The sequence below is a fragment of the Arachis hypogaea genome, chromosome 3 (assembly GCF_003086295.3).
Source record: "Arachis hypogaea cultivar Tifrunner chromosome 3, arahy.Tifrunner.gnm2.J5K5, whole genome shotgun sequence".
Classification (NCBI taxonomy): Eukaryota; Viridiplantae; Streptophyta; class Magnoliopsida; order Fabales; family Fabaceae; genus Arachis; species Arachis hypogaea.
In genome coordinates, this window is record NC_092038.1 from 116,868,781 (window position 1) to 116,888,127 (window position 19,347).

Sequence of the window (19,347 nt, forward strand, 5' to 3'; positions counted from 1 at the left end):
TAAGTCAAAAAGACTTGTATGTGTAGCACTCCTCGCAAACTAGTTTTGTAAGAATTTTATTTGTAATTTGTGGAGTTTTAAACTCTCACAAACTATTGATAAGTTTATTTTTAAAAAATTTCTTCAATGATGGTAGTTAAGTGGATCAAGACCATTGCTAAAAATGATATCGCATGAAAAAAAAAAGTAATTACAATAACAAAATTTTTTAAAGAAAAAAGAAATAACATCAAACAAAAAATGAAATGAGATAATATTAATGTTGATGATATTTGTATTAGTAATGATAATAACAAAAGAGATAATAATGATGATAAAATATGGTTACACAATAAAAATAATAAAAATAAAAAAAATGATGAAAATAAAAAAAGTGGTGATAGTAATGGTCGTTATTTGGTTATATTATTGAAAAAAAAGAGTAAAGATCCATTCTTATCTATTTTTATCAAAAATGAGGTGTTTTTTGTTCAAAAAAGGAGCATTTTATTTTTTAATTTTTTTATTTTAAGATAATATAATTTTTCAATTAAAAAATTAATTAAATAATAATAAAAATTAAATTTGTGGAAGTTTTATTTATAATTTGTAAAATTTTATATTTTATTTACTTATTTATTTCATAATGTCTTATCTCATTTATATTTTTGAAATTTTAAGTTTAATTTGTATACAGTTTCAACATGAAAGAAATATATAAAATTAAATATACAGTTGTCAAGTCAAATACTCAAATTAGACTAAAAGTTGAATATAATTAACTTATCCAAAAAGCAAAATAAAAGAATCAGATCAGTTATAATGAGTCATGAGAACAACACACGCATAAGTAATAAGATAAGACAAAACATTAAGAAAAAGAAAAAAAAAAGAAAAAGGTCCATGTACGTAGCAAAAAATCTCTCCTCGTATTTAGAGAGAGAGAGAGAGAGCGATCTGTACAAATTCTATTTCCCAAAATCACATTCCATTATTACAAAATAATGACTACAAAACTAGGAATCCACTTGTCAAATCTGTCCTGTCACAGTAGTAATTTCATTTCTGGTTTCGTTTCGGTTTTGTTTGTTTTGTTTTCTTATTATTAAAAAAAGGCCAACTAACACGCTTTTCTTCTTTCCCCCTCTCTTTTCTTTTTCTTCTTCTATTCTCCTCTTTTCTTCTTTGCCTCTGTCACAAGTCTCTCGCAACATAACACAAACTCTCTCTCTCTTTTTCTCTTGTTGAGTCGTCTCTTTCTCTCTCCTAAAATAGACGGCGACCGGCGAGCGCAATCTCGCCGGGGCTTCGCCGGAGATCAGCTTTCTTTAATTTCTCTCTCAATAATTAATTATCCGTACGCATAAACCAACAAGAAAAGAAGATAATATTTAAAGAAGAAGAAGAGAAAAGAAAAAATAAACAAAGGTCCGGTTCTGTTCTGTTATGTGTACGAACGTATAAGCGTTTATTTCTTGGTTTCTTGTGTATCTCGTGTGGTGAGATTAACGGAAAAGCAATGCAGGCGAGAACAGAGGAGATTTGGCCGAAATTATCATGAGATCTCCCCGCTTATGAATTTCCTTATGTCGTGTAGCCAAGGTTCAATTTTTGTTGCGGGTTCCTCTTTGTCTTTCTTCTTTTTGAGTTCAACTTCGTTGAATTTTCCGGAAGAAAAGAGACTCTGTTTCAATTTAGAAGGTGAGCATTTTATATCTTATGTTATGCCAGTTTTTTTGGGTTTAATTAGCGTATTCTCTTTTTGAATTCAGCTCAGAATTCAGAAGTCTTTTTGTGTAGCTGAATTTCAGCTTAATGTGCAAAAAGCTTCATCATTCTCGCAAAACCTGGATTCTTCTTTTTCTTTTTTTAAATTCTTTTTGGGAGCTTGATCTATTCATAGTTACGGGGGTTTCCTGTAAAATTCCCTTGGTTTCTTACATAGATAGGCTGGAATATTTAAACTTTGGTAGCTGCCAGTTGCTTTTAATCCTCATATGAATAGGAATTTCCTAATTTCTATGGATGCTTTTTGGTTCAATTTCCAACTCTTTTTATTTTGAATTCAGTGCAAAAGAATGGTCCAATTGGATTAGGTCGTTGGTAGGTAAGCAACGGGCTTTCTTCTTTTATCCAATTTCATCAATTTTCAGGTGGTGTTTAGTTGAAGATGCAACTATTTCTAGCTTAATTTTTGTACCAATCCCTTTGAATTTAGCAATTAGAGTCTTAGGTAGAACAGTTCCAATTAGGAGTTGAGAGTGATTATGCCAGCAGCCAAGAACTAGGTAAATGTTACTGTCTTAGTCTGAGATTGCATCAAGTTTAACTCTTTCTTGGTTTTGATTCTGTAGTGTTGTGGTCACTATGAATTTGCAATTTTTCCCCTTTCCTTTGATCAAGCAAATAGCCTTAAAAATAATTGAATTTCCAGCAGATGATAATGAGTAGAGCCTAACCAAGCAAGCACGTGAAGAGCTTTTCCACAATACTTCTATTTCCAGATTTTGTTTTTTTTATGGGATGCCTTCTCCAATGGTGGATCAGAGGGGAGTTTCTGCTTCATCTCACTTTTTTGATGACATTTCTTTTCGTTCTGAGGTAATTACATTTATTATTGTTCTCCCCACCCCCGAGGAAAAAAAAAAGCTACCTTTTTCTAGATGTTATGTAGCTTCTCTATGGCCTAAATGACATTACCTATGTGAGCAAGCTGTTGGTTTTCTAAACCTGTCTCGAACTCTTCTGGGCAGAGGGATGCTGGAATACGGAAGTTCAAATCCATTCATGATCAATATCCACAAGGTGAGGACCAACAGCGGAAGTTCAAACTTAAGTTACTTCTGTCTGGCAGAACAGTTGTCTATTTAGAAATTTTCAATCAATCTTCCTCTTATATGAATAAATGAATTATGTCCACAATTATTAAATGCATCTTTGCTCCTGAATATTTATTGTTACTTATCAATTTAGTATGTACTTTTTAATACAAGCAATTGCATCAAACCTAAACTAACACTTCTGTTTCAGTTTGTGGAAATACCTAATTGCAGTAATTTCTACGTATTCAATGCCTTAATAATGCATGCAAAAGTGTCTTCCATGTTCTAGCAGCTCTTTAGTAGTAGTATAGCTGGAATAATGATGGTGATTTGATGTGTATATATGCTGCACTCTGCAGGATTCAAGCTCATACATGTAATTTTTACAGAAGATATCTAAAATTTCAAAGTTTTTACATCATGCTAATTTGAATGTTGTAATACCTCCCCCCCCCCCTCTTCCCCGGCATACTTTTACATGTGATCTATATTTGCGTTTGTTCATGCATTTGCATATGCAGAAGATGTAGATGGATAAATGAATTTTGCTATATTCATTTTATCAGGAAAAAATGGAATGATAGCATCCCCTGGAAGCAATTTGAATTCTTCATCTGTACTGGAAAGAAGTGCAAAATCTGGTTTGCCAATGTCATGCACCAGTCTATCTATTGAAAATGTGGAACAGCTAAAATTTGGTGGTGAAGGCATTTTTGATGCGCTGATGGTTTCCAAGGAATCATCACATTATCATCACAGATCAAGGTCTGATTTATGTATGCGCTCCGGACCGAACTCACCTGGTGTAATCGGGGACAAGTTTGTTTCCAGTGCAGCCACATGTGAAAGTACTTTATTCTCGAGCTCATTGTCTGATATGTTTTGCCAAAAGTGTAAGTATGCGTTACTAGTAATGATTGTTACAGCATAGTCAAATGATCAGCACTTATGCCGTAATATGTTTCTATTTTCTAATGCTTGGAAACAATTTTGTGTTGCATCAGTTTGCTTGTATATCATCATTAGGTACATCTTAAGGTATTTTCTTATCAGTGTTTATATGCATATCATGATGCAGTGAGGTTGTTCGGGAAAGATGCTTTATCTGATCAGCCCGATATTATTGATTCTGTTCCCGAGGAAGAGCCTTATAAATCTCTTGAAGAAATAGAGGCTGAAACTATAGGGAATCTCCTTCCTGATGAAGATGATCTGTTTTCTGGTGTCAATGATGAGTCAAGATATAACAATACTAATGCCAGAAAAAATGATGACTTGGAGGATTTTGACTTGTTTAGCAGTGGGGGAGGCATGGAGCTGGAAAGAGATGAACATCTGAATGCAGGATTAAGAACTAGTGCTCTGGAGGGAGATTCAGGTTTTGTTGGAGGTCCTAAAGGAAAATTTCCTTTTGTCACACAACCTTCTAGAACACTCTTTGTTCGGAACATTAATAGCAACGTAGACGACTCTGAGCTAAAGGCTCTCTTTGAGGTGCGTCTTTGTTTTCCTTTCATGTTAGATGTTATGTTAGGATTTTCAGGAAGCATTTCACAACAGTTATCATAAAATGTAAAAGAACTATTATGTTTGTTCTGGCAGCAATATGGAGATATTAGAACCATGTATACAGCTTGTAAACATCGTGGTTTTGTCATGATTTCTTATTTTGACCTAAGAGCTGCACAAAGTGCAACGCAAGAACTTCAAAATTGGCCACTGAGGTTAAGGAAACTTGATATACATTATTCAATTCCAAAGGTATATTTCTGAGAAATTGTCAAATACGCATAATTCCACTCCATTGCTGTCATTTGTAATATTGTTATAGTATTACACTTTCTTTGTGTTCCTACTTCCTACCTTTTATGCTTTGCTGATATATCTACCTTGATGGCATGTTAGGTCAATGCTTCTGAGGAGGATATTGGCCATGGTATGCTGATGCTATCTGGTCTTGATTCATCTATTTCAAATGATGAACTCAAACAGATTTTTGGATTTTATGGAGATATTAAAGAAGTGAGATGTCTATTCACCTATTTTTGTTGCTTATATCATATGAAGATAATACATGTTTCCTTAAATATTATGTTGTTAATTGCAGATTTTTGAATCTCCTGAAATGAAACAGCACAAATTTATAGAGTTTTATGATGTACGAGCTGCAGAAGCTGCTCTTCGTGCATTGAACAGGGTTGACATTGCTGGGAAGCAGATCAAGATTGAACCAGGACATCCTAGGTTTGCAACATGGGGCCCATTTCTACTTTTTATATTTTAGACTGATTTTTTGTCTAACTTATAGCTCTTCTAATTATTTTCGCATTTTATGTGTACCTCTATATAACCGATGTTGTGTAGAGAAAGGTTATATTTTGGATATGCATTTATTCTTACCTCCTTTAATATTTATTGACTATGTGGATTATTCTTACCTCCTTTAAAGAGCACTCTGAGAACTTTCCTTATAAGAATTATTTTAACATTTCTTATGCAGTTTGATGCAGCAGTCTCATAAGGGGCAAGATGAACCAGATCTTGGTCAGAGTATTATTGACAACTTAGCACTGAGACAGAAGAGTAAGATCTTGTCTTTGTCAACTTACTCCTCCTCCTCCTCCCCCCCCCCCCCCCCCCCACACCACCACCACCACCACCGCCACCACCACACACACACACACAAACAAACACACATACAGACACACACACAAAAAAGAAAGCAAACACTTCTGGTGTTCTAACTGGACATCATGTGCAGCAACTGTGTCTCCTGGAGTGATTGGGTCTGGCTTGGAAAATGGTTACAATCAGGGATTTCAATCTGGAATGGCGCAACCTTTAAACACATATACTGATAATGCATTTGGACATATAAATTCTAGCATTCACAACACAGTGAGAGGGTCATCAGCTTCAAATGTTTCTGGCGTTTCTGAGTCCAATATATTTGTTGACGCAATAAAATTTGCTTCTAGTCCGAGATTTCATCCTCATTCCTTACCCGAGTATCATGATACTTTAGCTAATGGTAGTCCTTATAACTTTTCAAGCACCATTAGCAACATGACTAGCAGTGTCAATACTGGAGTGACCGAAGCCTCTGACAGCAGGCACAATCAGGGAATGAGCTCAACTGGGAACTTAGCAGAATTTAATGCAGGAGGTCAGTGCAATGGATTTTGATAGGCAAAAATAGCATAATGTATAACTTTCCTAATGCGTAACAGTTTTGAAATGATTCTTGTTTATAGAAAATTGAGATAGGAGGGAGTATAATTATTATCAAACCGTTTACTTTGGCACCTAGCAATTTAAAACTCTTACAATACTAATTACTGTTTAATAGTTGAATTATTCAATTAAACTATTTCAGAGTTGCCTAACTATTGAGAAATTATAAGTGGTTGAAACTTGGTAATTGTATACTTGATATATTTGTTATGTGTATTTGGTAGGTTTACATTGAAATCTGGTTTGAAATCATTGTTTTTATTTTTAACCGACAGGAAATGGGATCCGGTCACATCATGGACTTTATCAGATGTGGAACAGCTCCAATTTGCATCAGCAGTCTTCGTCAGGTACCATGCTGTGGCAGAAAAGACCATCATTTGTTAATCTTCCACAGATGCCAAGCTTTGCCAGAACACCACCTCATATGTTGAGGTCACAACACATGGACCACAATGTTGCATCAGCACCAGTGTCACCTTGGGGAAGGCAACATTCGCACCTAGCAGAATCCCCTGATGCTTCTGGTTTTGTGGGAAGTGGAGGTTTTCAGGGTTCCTGGCAATTGCTTTCTCCAGAATTTTCTCCTCGCTTGTTTCCTCATGCAAGTCCTAAAGGCACTGAACTGCCATCCAATGCTGGGCAGAGTTCTCCTAAGCATCATGGTTTCCCTGGAAGACATTCTATGAATTCAACGTCAAAATTTGATTCTGCCAATGAACGGATGAGAAGCCTTTATCACCGTAGGAGTGAAACAAACAATGCTGATAAAAAACAATTTGAGCTTGACCTAGGTCGCATAATGCAGGGGGAAGACACCCGAACAACACTTATGATAAAAAATATTCCCAACAAGTACGTCACTGTTTGGATCTTGCGTTGCTTACCATGTTATCTTTTCACGTTCTGTTTACAACTGAATGTTTCACTGGTGAAATTGTTAGTTATCTTAATTCCAATGTTAAGATTGGGAAAATAAAAATATCTGCATAAATTCATGTTTTGCATCATCATCTTATTGAAGTTGGCACTTGAGAATTTCTTATACTTCCATTCATTCTGTGTTCATTTGAGATATACCTTGTGTTTGACTCTTGATTTGTCCTACTTCTCTTTTCTCTAGGTATACCTCAAAGATGCTTCTTGCTGCTATTGATGAGCGTTGTAGGGGAACTTACGATTTTCTGTATTTGCCAATTGACTTCAAGGCATGTAATTACTTTTGTTTTTGTTTTTCTTTTTGTTGTTTTTTTTTTAATCTTTTACTTTAGAGGAGAATTCATAAATATGATTCTGATTCAAATCTACATGTGATTGCAGAATAAATGTAATGTTGGTTATGCATTTATAAATATGATCGATGCTGCTCAAATTATTCCTTTCCACCAGGTCAGTTATGAATTCTTATGTACTAGTAATATACTTTTGTGGAGTTCCTAGGTCTTGTTTTTTATTGTTTCTTCAGGGATTGATGGAACTAATGTCAATAAGAATTATGCAGGCTTTTAATGGGAAAAAATGGGAGAAGTTCAATAGTGAAAAGGTAGCCTCACTTGCATATGCCCGAATTCAAGGAAAAGCTTCTCTCATTGCCCATTTCCAGAACTCAAGCCTGATGAATGAAGATAAACGTTGCCGCCCTATTCTCTTCCACACTGATGGTCCAAATGCTGGTGATCCAGTGAGTCAATCTGTTTCTTTAATTGCAGTTATTTCCAGTTGCTAAATGCTGTAATGCAGCTACCATATTTCCTTCTTTGTTTCCCCTTGATATTTCGCATTAAATACCAGTCTTGGCAAGAATTTATGTCAATCTTCAAACCAGCAACCGATATTTAATGTTAATACAGTAGCCATGCATTTTTTCCATGCACTGCGTGTTGGTACTATCCAATGCTTGAAGAGATTTCATGAAATTTGATTGGCTGAAAATAATGCGAGAGTATTGGTAATAATTGCTGATAGAAACAGCCTTTTCTTAGGAATAGTCACTTGAAGCACATACATGAGAACTAAAGTATAATGTCTCTATTTTATTGGTTGAAAATTGTAAACCTTTTTTTATGCATAACATGTAAATTGAACAGATTCAACCCCTCCTTTAGAAGGCTAATAGAGGGTAACATTATTGATGAACTTTGTCTCTGCAGGAGCCTTTTCCCATGGGTACCAATATTAGAGTGAGACCTGGAAAATCTCGCACTGCTGGTAATGACGAAAGTCGCAACCAACCAAGTCCAAGAATTTTGATAAATGTAGAGTCTCCTAATGGACTTGACTCTGCTTAGACTCTTCATGAAACTCTAACTGATTAATCCTGGGGTCCTAACTGTTCAATATCGCATCATAAGTTATGTTCAACCCCGGATATGTACATTGACCTCTTTTTGTACTAGAAGGGAAAAAAGAAAAAAAAAATAGAAGAGAGCCGGAGCCTGGATTTCAAGGGGCTAAAATTTTTTTGCCTATAGAGGAACACTTAAACAAGTTTTCAGAGGCTGTAAGTACATAACCAGAATGAAATCACTGATTCTAGTATTTTTTTCCCTCGAAATTTTTGCATGGAGTCCTGTTTATCATCTCACAACTTCAGAGTATTTGATATACTGAAGCTCAAAATTTTGGCCAGCTGATAAAGAGAGGTTTCACAATTTACAGAAATTTCCTTCACAAATCATTATGGGGTTCAAGGGACTTTGCTGATTTCGTTTTGATCATTGTTGTTAATATGTAATTTTGTATTGTATTTTACTTCTGGGAATAGTTTTTGACTATAGGAAGTGATTGATTATCAAGAAAAAAGAGACTTAATTGTAACCATTGTTATTAAAACTGGACCGGACGGTTCGACCAGAAAATTGATGAACCGGATCTTATACCGATTCGGTCCGATATTTAGATCGTGTAAGACAACGAACCGGTAGAAACCGGTCAAACTCGGATTGAACAATTGAAAACTGGTCAAACCCGATGAAGACCAGTCCAACCAAATCGGTACAAATTGGCATTTTGTAGAAATGCTAGAGGCAGGGTTCAAACCCCTTCCTTCATAAATGGAGGCGCCATTTAGGGCCGCTGTGCTCTTCACTAATATATATGCAAATTATAATATATATATAAATATATTTCATCAAATTACTTCTATTTAATTTATTTTAATTTTAGTTATTAACTCACTCATTCTTAAATAAATTATATTTTTATTTAACAATAATTATAAACTCACTTATTTTTTTCATAGTTATATAATATCTATTAATATTATTTTTCAATAAATACCTGTAGTATATAATAATACAATAAATATAAACAAATTAATAAATTAAAATTTAAAAATAATAGTTATTTTAATATAAAAATAAAATAAAAATATTTATGATAGAGTAAAAATAATAAAATATTTATTGTTTCTATTCCATATTATTTTAAAATAGCTTGATATTTTTAAAATGTTAGTAAAAATATATATTTTAAATTTTAATTTTAAATTTTTAACTATTTTTTATTTTTTATTTATATAGGACTGAGTCAACCAATTCAACCAGTGACTCACTGGTTGAACAAATGATCCAATGACCCAGTAATCTGACCGGTTCGATTACCGGTTCGGTTTTAATAACTATGATTGTAACTAATGTTCTAAAAATCGGACCGAACTGGTCGGTCCAACCGGTTTAATCGTAAATCGTCAGCTAAAATGGTTCGGTTTGCCATGCAAAACCGTTAATTTGAAAACCGAATTTAAACTGTTGAACCGGTCGGGAACCGATCAGTCGGACCGAATTGGGACCCGGCCGGTTCTCATCAATTGATGCCGTTTTGCGTAAAAACTATTGTTTTGAAAAGTGAATCGAACTGGCCGGTTAAACTGGGTTAACCGAGAATCGATCATCTAGCCGGTTGGGTTGAAGTGCAAAATCGTCAGGCAAAAAAATGGTAAAAAATCGGTCAAACCGGCAGTTAACCAGTAAACTGTTTGAACCGAACGGTTTTTTTTCCGATTTTCAATTTAAAAAAATGAAAAAATAAAAAATATATAAACCCTCCCCCATTTTCTCTCTCTTTCACTCATGCTCACGCCCCCTACACGGAACCCTAGCCCCCTTTTCTTTCTCTCTCCCAGCCAACAGTAGCAGGAGGCCAGGAGCCACCGCTTAGTGCCCAACGCCGTCGTCGCCGACAAACTCGTCAACTCAGCCAGCGTCCAGCCTCGTCGTCGCCGATCCTCTTCTCCTGGATCCCATCTCCTCGCGTCGCTAGGTCTCATCGCCGAACGGGTGGAGGGTGCTATCGCCGCCGAGTGGAACTGACCGTGGTGGCATCAAGAATCATCGCCTGTGAAAGTGAAGGTATACTCGTCGCCTGTCATCGTTTCTCTTCCCCTCGCCGTCGTCTCTTTCTGTCGCTGTCGAGCCCTCTCTGTCGCGGTCGAGCCCTCTATGTGTCACCGTCGTGCCCTCTCTGTGTCGCCGTCGAGCCCTCTCTTTGTGTCGCCGTTGAGCTCTCGATCTCTCTGTGTCGCCGTCGAGCTCAACGACCCTTCCTCCGGTAAATAATGCTGCTTGAATTATTTTTATTTAGATTTTGTACTTTTGTTAATTCCTGTGTTTGGGTTTTGTTGTGAATTGTGATTGCCTAATATCTATGATGTTCATGTCCTAGAAATATAAATCATGTAGTAGTGGCAAGTAAGAAAGCAGGATTATTATGATATGAGATGTCATCAAGTATGTAGTGCATGAATGGAACTTTTTCTGTGGCTATGTTTTGAAAATCCTATCTATGATGAAAATCTTGAAACTAACAATGATGATTATGATTTTTGATGATTAGAGTTTTGTTTAGTTAAAAAAGGTGAAATTTTAAATTATATTAGATTAGAAATTATTGAATTTAAATATTTGAAATTATATATTTAATTTTTAATAATTTTGTTAAAAATTTATTTAAACCGATTGAATCTCGGTCAAACTATTAAACCAATAAACTAGTTATCTTACCGGTTCATTGACCGATCCACAACCAACCCGTTCTCCAATTCTTCCATCTCCTTCCTCCTCTCCAAAGAAACAGAAACCCTAGCCTCACCGCCACAAGAAGTGAGCCACCGCCGCTGCCCGTTGCAGTCAGGGGCAGGTGTGAAGCACAGAAGCCTCACCTCCTAACCCTAGAGCCCCTTCTCCGGTTTCTTTTATCTCCTTCCTTCTCCCCAAACAAAAACGGAAACCCTAGCCTCGTCGCTGTCCGTCGCAGTTAGGGGATCCTCTCTTCATTCCGTTGGCGTCCTCCAAAGAAGAACCCCTGTTGGCTCTCAGTCTTCGTTCTCTACTGTCGACGTCATCTGCTCGCAATCGTCCTTCGAAGGTCAGTGCTTACTGCTCGCAGTCTTCATTCTTTTCTACGCCGTCCGTCATCCTGCTCGTCACCTGGTCTCCGTCTCCGCTGCGCTTCTGCCCCTCGGCTCAGACGGCTCAGAACGAAGGCAAAGGCTTCATTTTTTTAATTTTGGTTCTCTGTTCTTCATTCTTTACTCAAAACATTGTTTAAATTTGAAATTTGAATCTAGCTGTATTATACTTTGTTTTCTTGTTTTGGATTGAATCATTAAATGATTAGTTGATTTCTTTTGGTGGTTAATCTTTGTTAAGATTGTGCTGATTCAGTTGATTTAGTTTACTAGTTAATCTTCATTAAAATTGTGTGCTGTCTTTTGTTTTGTGTCATGACTCAATTGTGCTTAGATTGTGACTGACTTAAACTTGTGCTTAGATTGAATGATTAATTGATTATTGATTAGCTATGGCTGTTTTGATGTGTTGCTGTTTTGATGTATTGCTTAATTGATTATATAGGATAGTTGTTCTGCCATGCTATTGCTGCCTATACAAGTGTGTAGGTACCACTAAAATTAGTAACCCTCATTAAATTACCTCAGCTATACCATCAATTAAATATCCTGAATACTAATATGCAGTTGCTATTTCAATCTGCATTCTGCATAATACTGTCTAAACATGCTGCTGCTACTTCAACTAGCATTCTGCAATATGCTTTAATGAAATGACTCAAGATTGAAGATGATGAGGCAATCTTCTTCAGGAAGCAGCAACACGTACAGTGAGATTACCACCTCTAGAAGAACTGTTTCTCATGATCTCAAATCTGTGTTTTGATGTTTTTTGAGTTTGATCACTGTCTTTTCCTTCATTGTCTTGTCTTTTTGCTCCTATACTACTCTCCGATACTCTATGTTTTTGCAGTGTAACCTAAGGCTATTATTTGTTGCAGGATTTGGTACTTGATGTTAGTTTAGAAGAAGCCATTTTGGAATGAAATCAGATTTACATCTTATTAGTTTGGTGTTTGTTGACTGAATCAGATTGGTAGGAAAATCTTAACCAAAAATTATAGGTAAAGTTTTTTTTTTAATTCAAAATAAAAGATACACCAAAAATTACCAAAATGCATTTTTGATTGCCTTATTATTGGTCATGATTTTATTGGTAGATTCACTACTTTTAACTAGCCTCATCAATTCTTCCTAGATACGAACTGTACATTCTTTTTTATTTTTTTTGTCTATAATTATTGTGTGTTTAACTTTATATAAATTTGTGTCCATCAAACTTCATAAAATTTTATATTTATATATATTTTTTTTTATAAAATTGTGCAAACTATTGATTCATTGTATCTTTCTCATCCTTAATTTTGTTTATATAATTATTTTGTATTTAATTTTACAAATTTCTATACCAAAGTTCATAAATTTTTGTGTTTTTATTATTTTTTTATATAGAATTCTACACTTTCGGTTTTATTTTTTTGTTTATCTTCTTTGACAATAAACATGAAAATGTTTGAAGAAAACACAACTTTATAAACAGTAACATAAAAAAAATGTGTTTTTTCCTATTCCTATTCCTACTCTTCTATTTCTACTACTTTCTTTTATTTCTTTCTCTTAGAATAAGGAAAAAAAAATAAAAACACTAATTATTTTGGTACCATTTAGATAGTAGAGTTTTGTCGTAATATGATCTTCGGTACTATTTTGGTAAAAACGTCCCCCAACCTGCCTCTAGCATCGTCCGTGCTCGCTTTCCTCTGTCACGGTCGGCTTTTCTTTTCCGGTTGAATGCTATCTCTCTCTGTCTAATCGTCTCAGCCGCATAACACAGGCCGGACAAAGCAGCGGAGACATCGGAGTCCGGACGGAGCACAGCCCTAATGTCGTTCCTTGAAGAATTTCAAGCCAGTAATTCACTCCCTTCCTTTCTCCATATCCTTTTTATTACTGACTAATTTTCTTAATTAATTTTTTAGGGTTCTAGAATATTCGTACCTTTAATTTTTCTTTTCAATTCACAATTATAACAATCTCTTTGTTTTTTTTTCCCATCCTTGTCTACTTGCAGATTTGGAGTCTCTACCCGTTATTCTTCAGAAGAAGTATGCCTTGTTGCGTGACCTAGATAAGAGTTTACAGGGTATTTGTCCGTTTTTATTCCTTGCTATATTCTTGTTAAGAAAGGCAATTATCTAGTTTGTTCTGGTACAATCTTAGAAATTGTATTTGGTGGTTCATTGACATGATTTAATCGTGAGGCAAGTTGCCATTTCACACTCAAGGCGCATTTGTTGTGTCCCAAAGTTGTAGTAATGCTGTTGAACTTATCCTGGAATTATATTATTCTTTTAAATAAAGGTGTAATGACCCAACCTAATTGGATAATTACATCATTGGCTGTTTCGGCGGCTTGAATTGTGACGTTGAGGTCACACGGAGATAACTTCATCGTTGCTCCAATGCTCCCCTTATAGGCGCTCACTACTATAAAAAATAACAAGAATGGGTTAGAAGCAACCAGAATTAGTTATTAGTTATGTGGTATATAATACACAAATCCAGTGTCGTGGGTGGTTAGAAACTTGTCTTAATGTCATAATGCTTGATACTTTGTTAAGAAAATGAATTTAGCACCTTTCTTATCTAAAATACATTTGTTAGGCTGGATTGTTTTAATGTGCGATGGGAAATTACCTAGGTACACCATTTACTATTTAGTTTGTGATGGGAATTTAGCCTGTAGTTTAGCTCAGATATTTTGAAATCCATGTTTTTGGTTAATTTGATTCTAAAGGCTTATTACATTGTCTTAGTTTGTATATTTTATGTTGCTTACTTTGCTAATTGCTAATACTTATAATTAGTTTTTAGATATCAAATTAATGGCATGTATGCCCTTTATTATTGAAATCTTACTCTCTGTCCAAAATGTTCTCCTGGAAAAAGTAATTCCCTTTGTGTCGTGTTAGTTTTCCTCCACATAACGACTGTGATCTCTGTGAGCAGAGATCCAAAGGCAAAATGAACACCGCTGTGAACAAGAAATTGAAGATATTAGGCGAGGAGTTAGGTCTGGAAACATCACACCTGATACTTCGGTTATTCGATTTTCCGATGAAGCACTTGATGAGCAAAAGCATAGCATTAGGATTGCTGATGAAAAGGTTGCCCTGGCTGTCCAGGCATATGATTTGGTAGTACACTTATCTTGCTACATGGAATTTTTTTTGAAAGACCTTTGATTCATTCCTGGCTTTAGATATAATTGCATGAATAAGTATTGCAGTTTTTTGGTAATACTTGTTCGATATAGCTAAATGATGGATTGTATTTGTATTTGTTTGACCGTACCATGTTTTTCTTGCTAGTTTTTTAATTTTATTTTTTTTTTCTCAATGATTTTGTTCTCAGTAGTGAATTATTTCACAATGACTTCTTTGTACTCATGTACTGAAAGATTGATCTTATCACAATGCGAAGGTTATGCCCTTGTGAGTTTGGCTGCTCTTTTTAAGAGAGGCACGTACTGGCAGTACAATAATTGTTCTGATATGATTGTATGTTATTTTCATTTGCATTTTTCACTTTTTGTCTTGCATTTTTAAATTTGGATTAAGAATATATATATGTACATATGATTTGGGAAAACAAATTTTTGTTTTGGAACAAAGTATAGAGGAGTCAGCATTTATAACGTAAGTACAAAAACTTGTTGGCTTGTTGGTGTGGATTTTGTAATAATATTTTTGTGATTTTTTGCAGGTAGATACACACATACAACAACTTGATCAGTATCTGAAGAAGTTTGATGAGGAGCTTAGGCGCGGTACTTTCTTGTATTCATCTCATGATCTATATAAGTTGTTAATGTGTTATATTGTAATTGATAACAAATGAATCTAATTATTTTTTTTTAATTAAGCATTTGTTTTTTTTTTTATTTATATCAGAAAGAGAAAATGCTCCAATAAGTGGAGTTCCTGCTTCAGCTCCTGATGGCAATACAAAATCTGGAAGGGGTAATGAAGGTGGCAGAGGAGGGCGTAAAAAGTATGAATCTTCTAGGACTATTTATGATTCAATTTTTGCTCACTTATTACATGATGTGTTTCTATGATTTTCAATTATCTTCACTTAATAAGATACCTTCGTCCATGGTTTTCCGTTATGGATTCAAATGATGGGCATATCTTCAAACAGACCATAATTATTTAGTAAAATGTTGAATGAAATAGAAGTTAAGACGTTAGGGAAATATATTTCTTGTTTTGGTAGCATTTAGGAGAAAAAGTGTTCAAACAAAGACATCTTAGTATGTGATGCCCTTGAGTGAATAGACAACTGGCAATAGATTGCAAAAGGAAAAACATTAGTCTCGCAAACATGCATTCCTAGTTTTCTTCAGTTAATGCTTCTTTTGTTTACAATGGAGGTTGAAGTTATGTGATCTCATTGTAATGATTAGTGCTTGAAGATATTGTAGATACTATGCCTTTACAATACAATCTGCCATTCTGTTGTTTGACATTCTTACATATTTCTTTGTAACGCTCTGTTGTCTTGATATTTGATATCCTACATTCCTGTAAGTACTACAAACTATACATAGAAATGCCAAATAATCCAAATCCTTTTGATGAGACGAAATTGTGTTGTCAAGCAACACTTGCCTTGGTTTGAAAACCAGGAATTAGATAATCTTATTTTACCTAAATTTAGAAAGCCAAATATTTATTGCCAAGATAATTACTTTAGTGACTAAAGTGTTGTCATTATCCATGATTAAATTTGGAAGTTTATATATTTTATATAACATTTGGAAAAGATATCTTAGTAATTGACAAAATTAAATACTTTCCCGCGGCTTGCCTTGCCCCAAAATAGAAATCAAATGCGGGTGCCGAAAGGGAACCAGCCCAATGTGAAAGAGATGTTTTTGAGCAAGTATAGAGTGCTCATTGCTTCCGAATACCGAACCTTAACCTTAATCCTGGCCTAAAATGTAAGGTTAACCTCCCTTTGCATCATATACCCTCTGCGGCATTCACTCTTTCCACATGCTACTGCCACTTCAGCAGTTAGTCACACTTAGACCCACTATAATTGCCCAAGTTCCCCTAGCTTCAAATTAGTTTAATATTGGCCTATTTGAACTTGATCACAAAATAAGTGAAATAAACATCTTTAAAATATAACTCAAGAGACTAAATAATAGTATTTGGCTAGAGAGTAGCTCTTGTACCTATAATGATAAAAATTCAGATAGGCAAGCATTGTATTGTAGGATAGACATCCTTCTTCTACTTGGTGTAAGGCACATGGTCTCTTTAGAAACGTATCCCACAACAATAATTTTTTTCCCAATATTGAGAGATTTGAAAGTTTTGCAATTGTCTCCCCTAAAAACCAAATCTTTTGTATTGGATCTCTTGTCCTCAATACCTTTTATATTATCCTTCTCTCCTTATTAATACCAATTCTTTTAGAAAATGTAGTCAAATATCCAACAAAAGTGGCAAAAAGTTGTACATCTTAAGGGCAAAAGTTTGAATGTGAACTTATAAAACTTGGTTGTAGAATCATGAGTTTTGCAATTTTATTAGAATTTATGTAAGGTCATGAGTTTGACAAAGAGTGAGTTCTATGCTAATTAAGTCTATATGCATTTTTTTTTTGGAAAATAAAAATATAACTAAATTTATTTGTATCAAATTAGCTTAATAAGTTAAACAAATATTTCATAATCATAAGTAAATGAATATAAACTTATAAACTTGTGGAATCAATTAGTTAGCATTTTGTTTCAATTTACATAAAAACTCATACGAGTTTAACGATAATTCATTTTTGCATGGTAATATTATGAAGAGAGTTAAAATATTAACTCTTGACTTTGGCAACTATGGTTTAGAATTGTGTACATAATGGAACTGGATAACTTAGCAGATTTTAGTTTGCGACTGAATATTTGTTTCTTGAATTAAAATTTTAAATTTGACATTGTAGTTGTTAAGACGGACACGTAAAAAGGCTTATAATGTGACATGTCACATATCTATTGTTTCCGTTGTTTGTGTATGCCGCATGATGCATGTATTTATACAGCATTTATGGTATAATAATGGAAACAAAATGAAATCTAATAGAAATAACTTGATTCACAACTGCTATTGCAGACGCCAAACATCTGTTGCAGTGGCAACAGAAGCACAACCTACACCTGTGAACCCAACTGGCATGGAATTGGATTTGCCAGTTGATCCAAATGAACCCACATACTGCTTTTGTAACCAAGTTAGCTATGGCGAGATGGTTGCCTGTGATAACCCTGACGTAAGTATTTACTTTACTTTCTTTCTTTTATCCCTAACATATTTTGACAATATTTGGGTTTGCAGTGCAAGATAGAGTGGTTTCATTTTGGTTGTGTTGGTCTGAAAGAACAACCAAAAGGAAAATGGTATTGTTCAAATTGCGCAGCAACAAAAAATCGTCGCAGAGGCAAATGAGGTTTGACAGAAGAACAAGATTAATAGTAAAATGGGTGACTGTATATTGTTAATATATTTAGAAGACGCAACTTTAATGTTTCAGGGCCTTGAAACTTTTGCATCACTGGCTGTCTTTGCATCTTACGTTATTGATCTTGCAAATGGAGCTATTATTTCGTTAGGTCAAGCTTTCATAAAGAGAGGATATTTTTGTATAGATTTTGTGCAGAATGTAAACTAAAATTATTACAAAGTTTACTTGAATTATAGTTAATTCACCTATTTAGTTGATCAGGAAACCATCTAGGGATGGCAAAACTCCCCGAGACGCGGGGATCCCTGCGGGGACTACCCCGAATGGGGATCCGACTGTGGGGAATTTTCCCCATGGGGATGGGGACAGGGGACAAAATTCCCCCGAAGCAGACGCGGGGACCTGAGCGGGGATCCCCGCCCCATCCCCGCTAATTCCCGATGTTTATAAATTTATTGAATTGTCCTTAATAGTTTATTTCTCATATATATTTTTTAGTCATTTCACACACACACACATATATATATATATAAACTCAACTCATAATCCTCATTTGCATAACTCTTCTTCAATTCAGAAATCTCTAACGTTGACACGTTGTCCATGCTCCATCCAACCTCTCTGCAGCCATCCTCTCGCCGCTCTCCCTTCTCACCGCATCGTCACACCTCACCGTGCCATGATCCTCACCGCGTCGTGCTCTCTATTTGTAGCGTTCTTTTCCGTAACGTTGTCATCGTGTCCATTCTCCTCTCTGTTGCTCCGTCTCCCACCTTGTCCACTTCTCTATCCTCTGGCTTGCCGTTGCATCTCCCCATTGCGTCATTTCAAAAGAAGTCACCATCTTGTTGTTTAGACTTTTTGTATAAAATCTTGTTATTTTTGTATAGAATGGATACTTACACATTTATTCATATGAAAATTAATAATTAGTTAGAACTATTAGATAGATGGGGAATGGGGTCCTCGCGGGGAATGGGGCCCTGTGGGGAATGGGGATGGGGAGCAATATTCCCCCATGGCGAGGAACGGGGCGGGGACGGGGAGTAAATCTGGGGGCGGGGATGGGGAGCAGGGAGGCATCCCCCGCCCCCGCCCTGCGCCATTGACATCCCTAAAACCATCCTTCATTTACTCTATATTTATGTAAAATACCATAACTACTTTTGAACTAGATGATACAATGTGGGAGAGTTCCTAGATGGTGAAAGTTATTTTGCGGTGTTTAAAGGACAGAGGTGTTTCGAGAAATTGTCAACAATTTCAAGCCTAATTTGTAAATATGGGTATTTTAGCATAAGTTTTCAAATTCTCCCATGGTATAATGAAGCAGGTAGATGTTATTATCAGGTTTTCTGTTACGTAACACCAACAATTATATTCATGCAGGTATTATTATTATTATTTAAAAGATACAAAATTATTCTTAATTAAATA

The 19,347-nt window shown here is 35.2% G+C and overlaps 2 protein-coding genes across 21 annotated transcripts; both read left to right on the plus strand.

Moving 5' to 3' along the window:
- The first annotated feature begins 917 nt into the window (after positions 1–917).
- On the plus strand, positions 918–8,929 carry LOC112791004 (protein MEI2-like 4). Of its 7 annotated transcripts, none has more exons than XM_025833658.3 (16): positions 1,107–1,407; positions 1,505–1,680; positions 2,414–2,580; positions 2,733–2,784; positions 3,368–3,694; positions 3,880–4,295; positions 4,404–4,562; positions 4,707–4,823; positions 4,909–5,045; positions 5,302–5,384; positions 5,563–5,967; positions 6,311–6,890; positions 7,159–7,243; positions 7,356–7,424; positions 7,537–7,716; positions 8,186–8,929. In XM_025833658.3, the coding sequence occupies exons 3-16, from the start codon at positions 2,503–2,505 to the stop codon at positions 8,321–8,323; spliced, it is 2,826 nt and encodes a 941-aa protein (XP_025689443.1). In that variant the 5' UTR covers positions 1,107–1,407; positions 1,505–1,680; positions 2,414–2,502; the 3' UTR covers positions 8,324–8,929. The 7 variants fall into 7 exon arrangements, with proteins under 7 accessions (XP_025689442.1, XP_025689441.1, XP_025689444.1 ...); XM_072233337.1 differs by having other exon boundaries at positions 2,417–2,580; XM_025833657.3 differs by having other exon boundaries at positions 918–1,680; positions 2,417–2,580.
- A 1,154-nt stretch (positions 8,930–10,083) lies between these two features.
- On the plus strand, positions 10,084–18,129 carry LOC112791005 (PHD finger protein ING1). Of its 14 annotated transcripts, none has more exons than XM_025833664.3 (10): positions 10,084–10,583; positions 12,072–12,152; positions 12,324–12,446; positions 13,217–13,293; positions 13,454–13,525; positions 14,392–14,579; positions 15,148–15,211; positions 15,336–15,435; positions 17,562–17,718; positions 17,784–18,129. In XM_025833664.3, exons 4-10 carry the CDS (start codon positions 13,266–13,268, stop codon positions 17,892–17,894), a joined length of 720 nt encoding a protein of 239 aa, XP_025689449.1. In that variant the 5' UTR covers positions 10,084–10,583; positions 12,072–12,152; positions 12,324–12,446; positions 13,217–13,265; the 3' UTR covers positions 17,895–18,129. The 14 variants fall into 14 exon arrangements, with proteins under 14 accessions (XP_025689449.1, XP_025689450.1, XP_025689447.1 ...); XM_025833662.2 differs by having other exon boundaries at positions 10,101–10,583; positions 12,010–12,152; XM_072233343.1 differs by having other exon boundaries at positions 10,152–10,384; positions 12,010–12,152.
- The last annotated feature ends 1,218 nt before the right edge of the window (positions 18,130–19,347 follow it).

Excerpts from the sequence above, each read along its gene's own strand:
- LOC112791004 (XM_025833657.3), top strand. The coding sequence starts at position 2,503 with ATGCCTTCTCCAATGGTGGATCAGAGGGGAGTTTCTGCTTCATCTCAC. Across the intron at positions 5,968-6,310 it reads AGCAGAATTTAATGCAGGAG|GAAATGGGATCCGGTCACAT; the intron begins GTCAGTGCAATG and ends TTTAACCGACAG. Across the intron at positions 7,425-7,536 it reads AAATTATTCCTTTCCACCAG|GCTTTTAATGGGAAAAAATG; the intron begins GTCAGTTATGAA and ends AGAATTATGCAG.
- LOC112791005 (XM_025833664.3), top strand. The coding sequence starts at position 13,266 with ATGTCGTTCCTTGAAGAATTTCAAGCCA. Across the intron at positions 13,526-14,391 it reads CCTAGATAAGAGTTTACAGG|AGATCCAAAGGCAAAATGAA; the intron begins GTATTTGTCCGT and ends CTCTGTGAGCAG. Across the intron at positions 14,580-15,147 it reads CTGTCCAGGCATATGATTTG|GTAGATACACACATACAACA; the intron begins GTAGTACACTTA and ends GATTTTTTGCAG.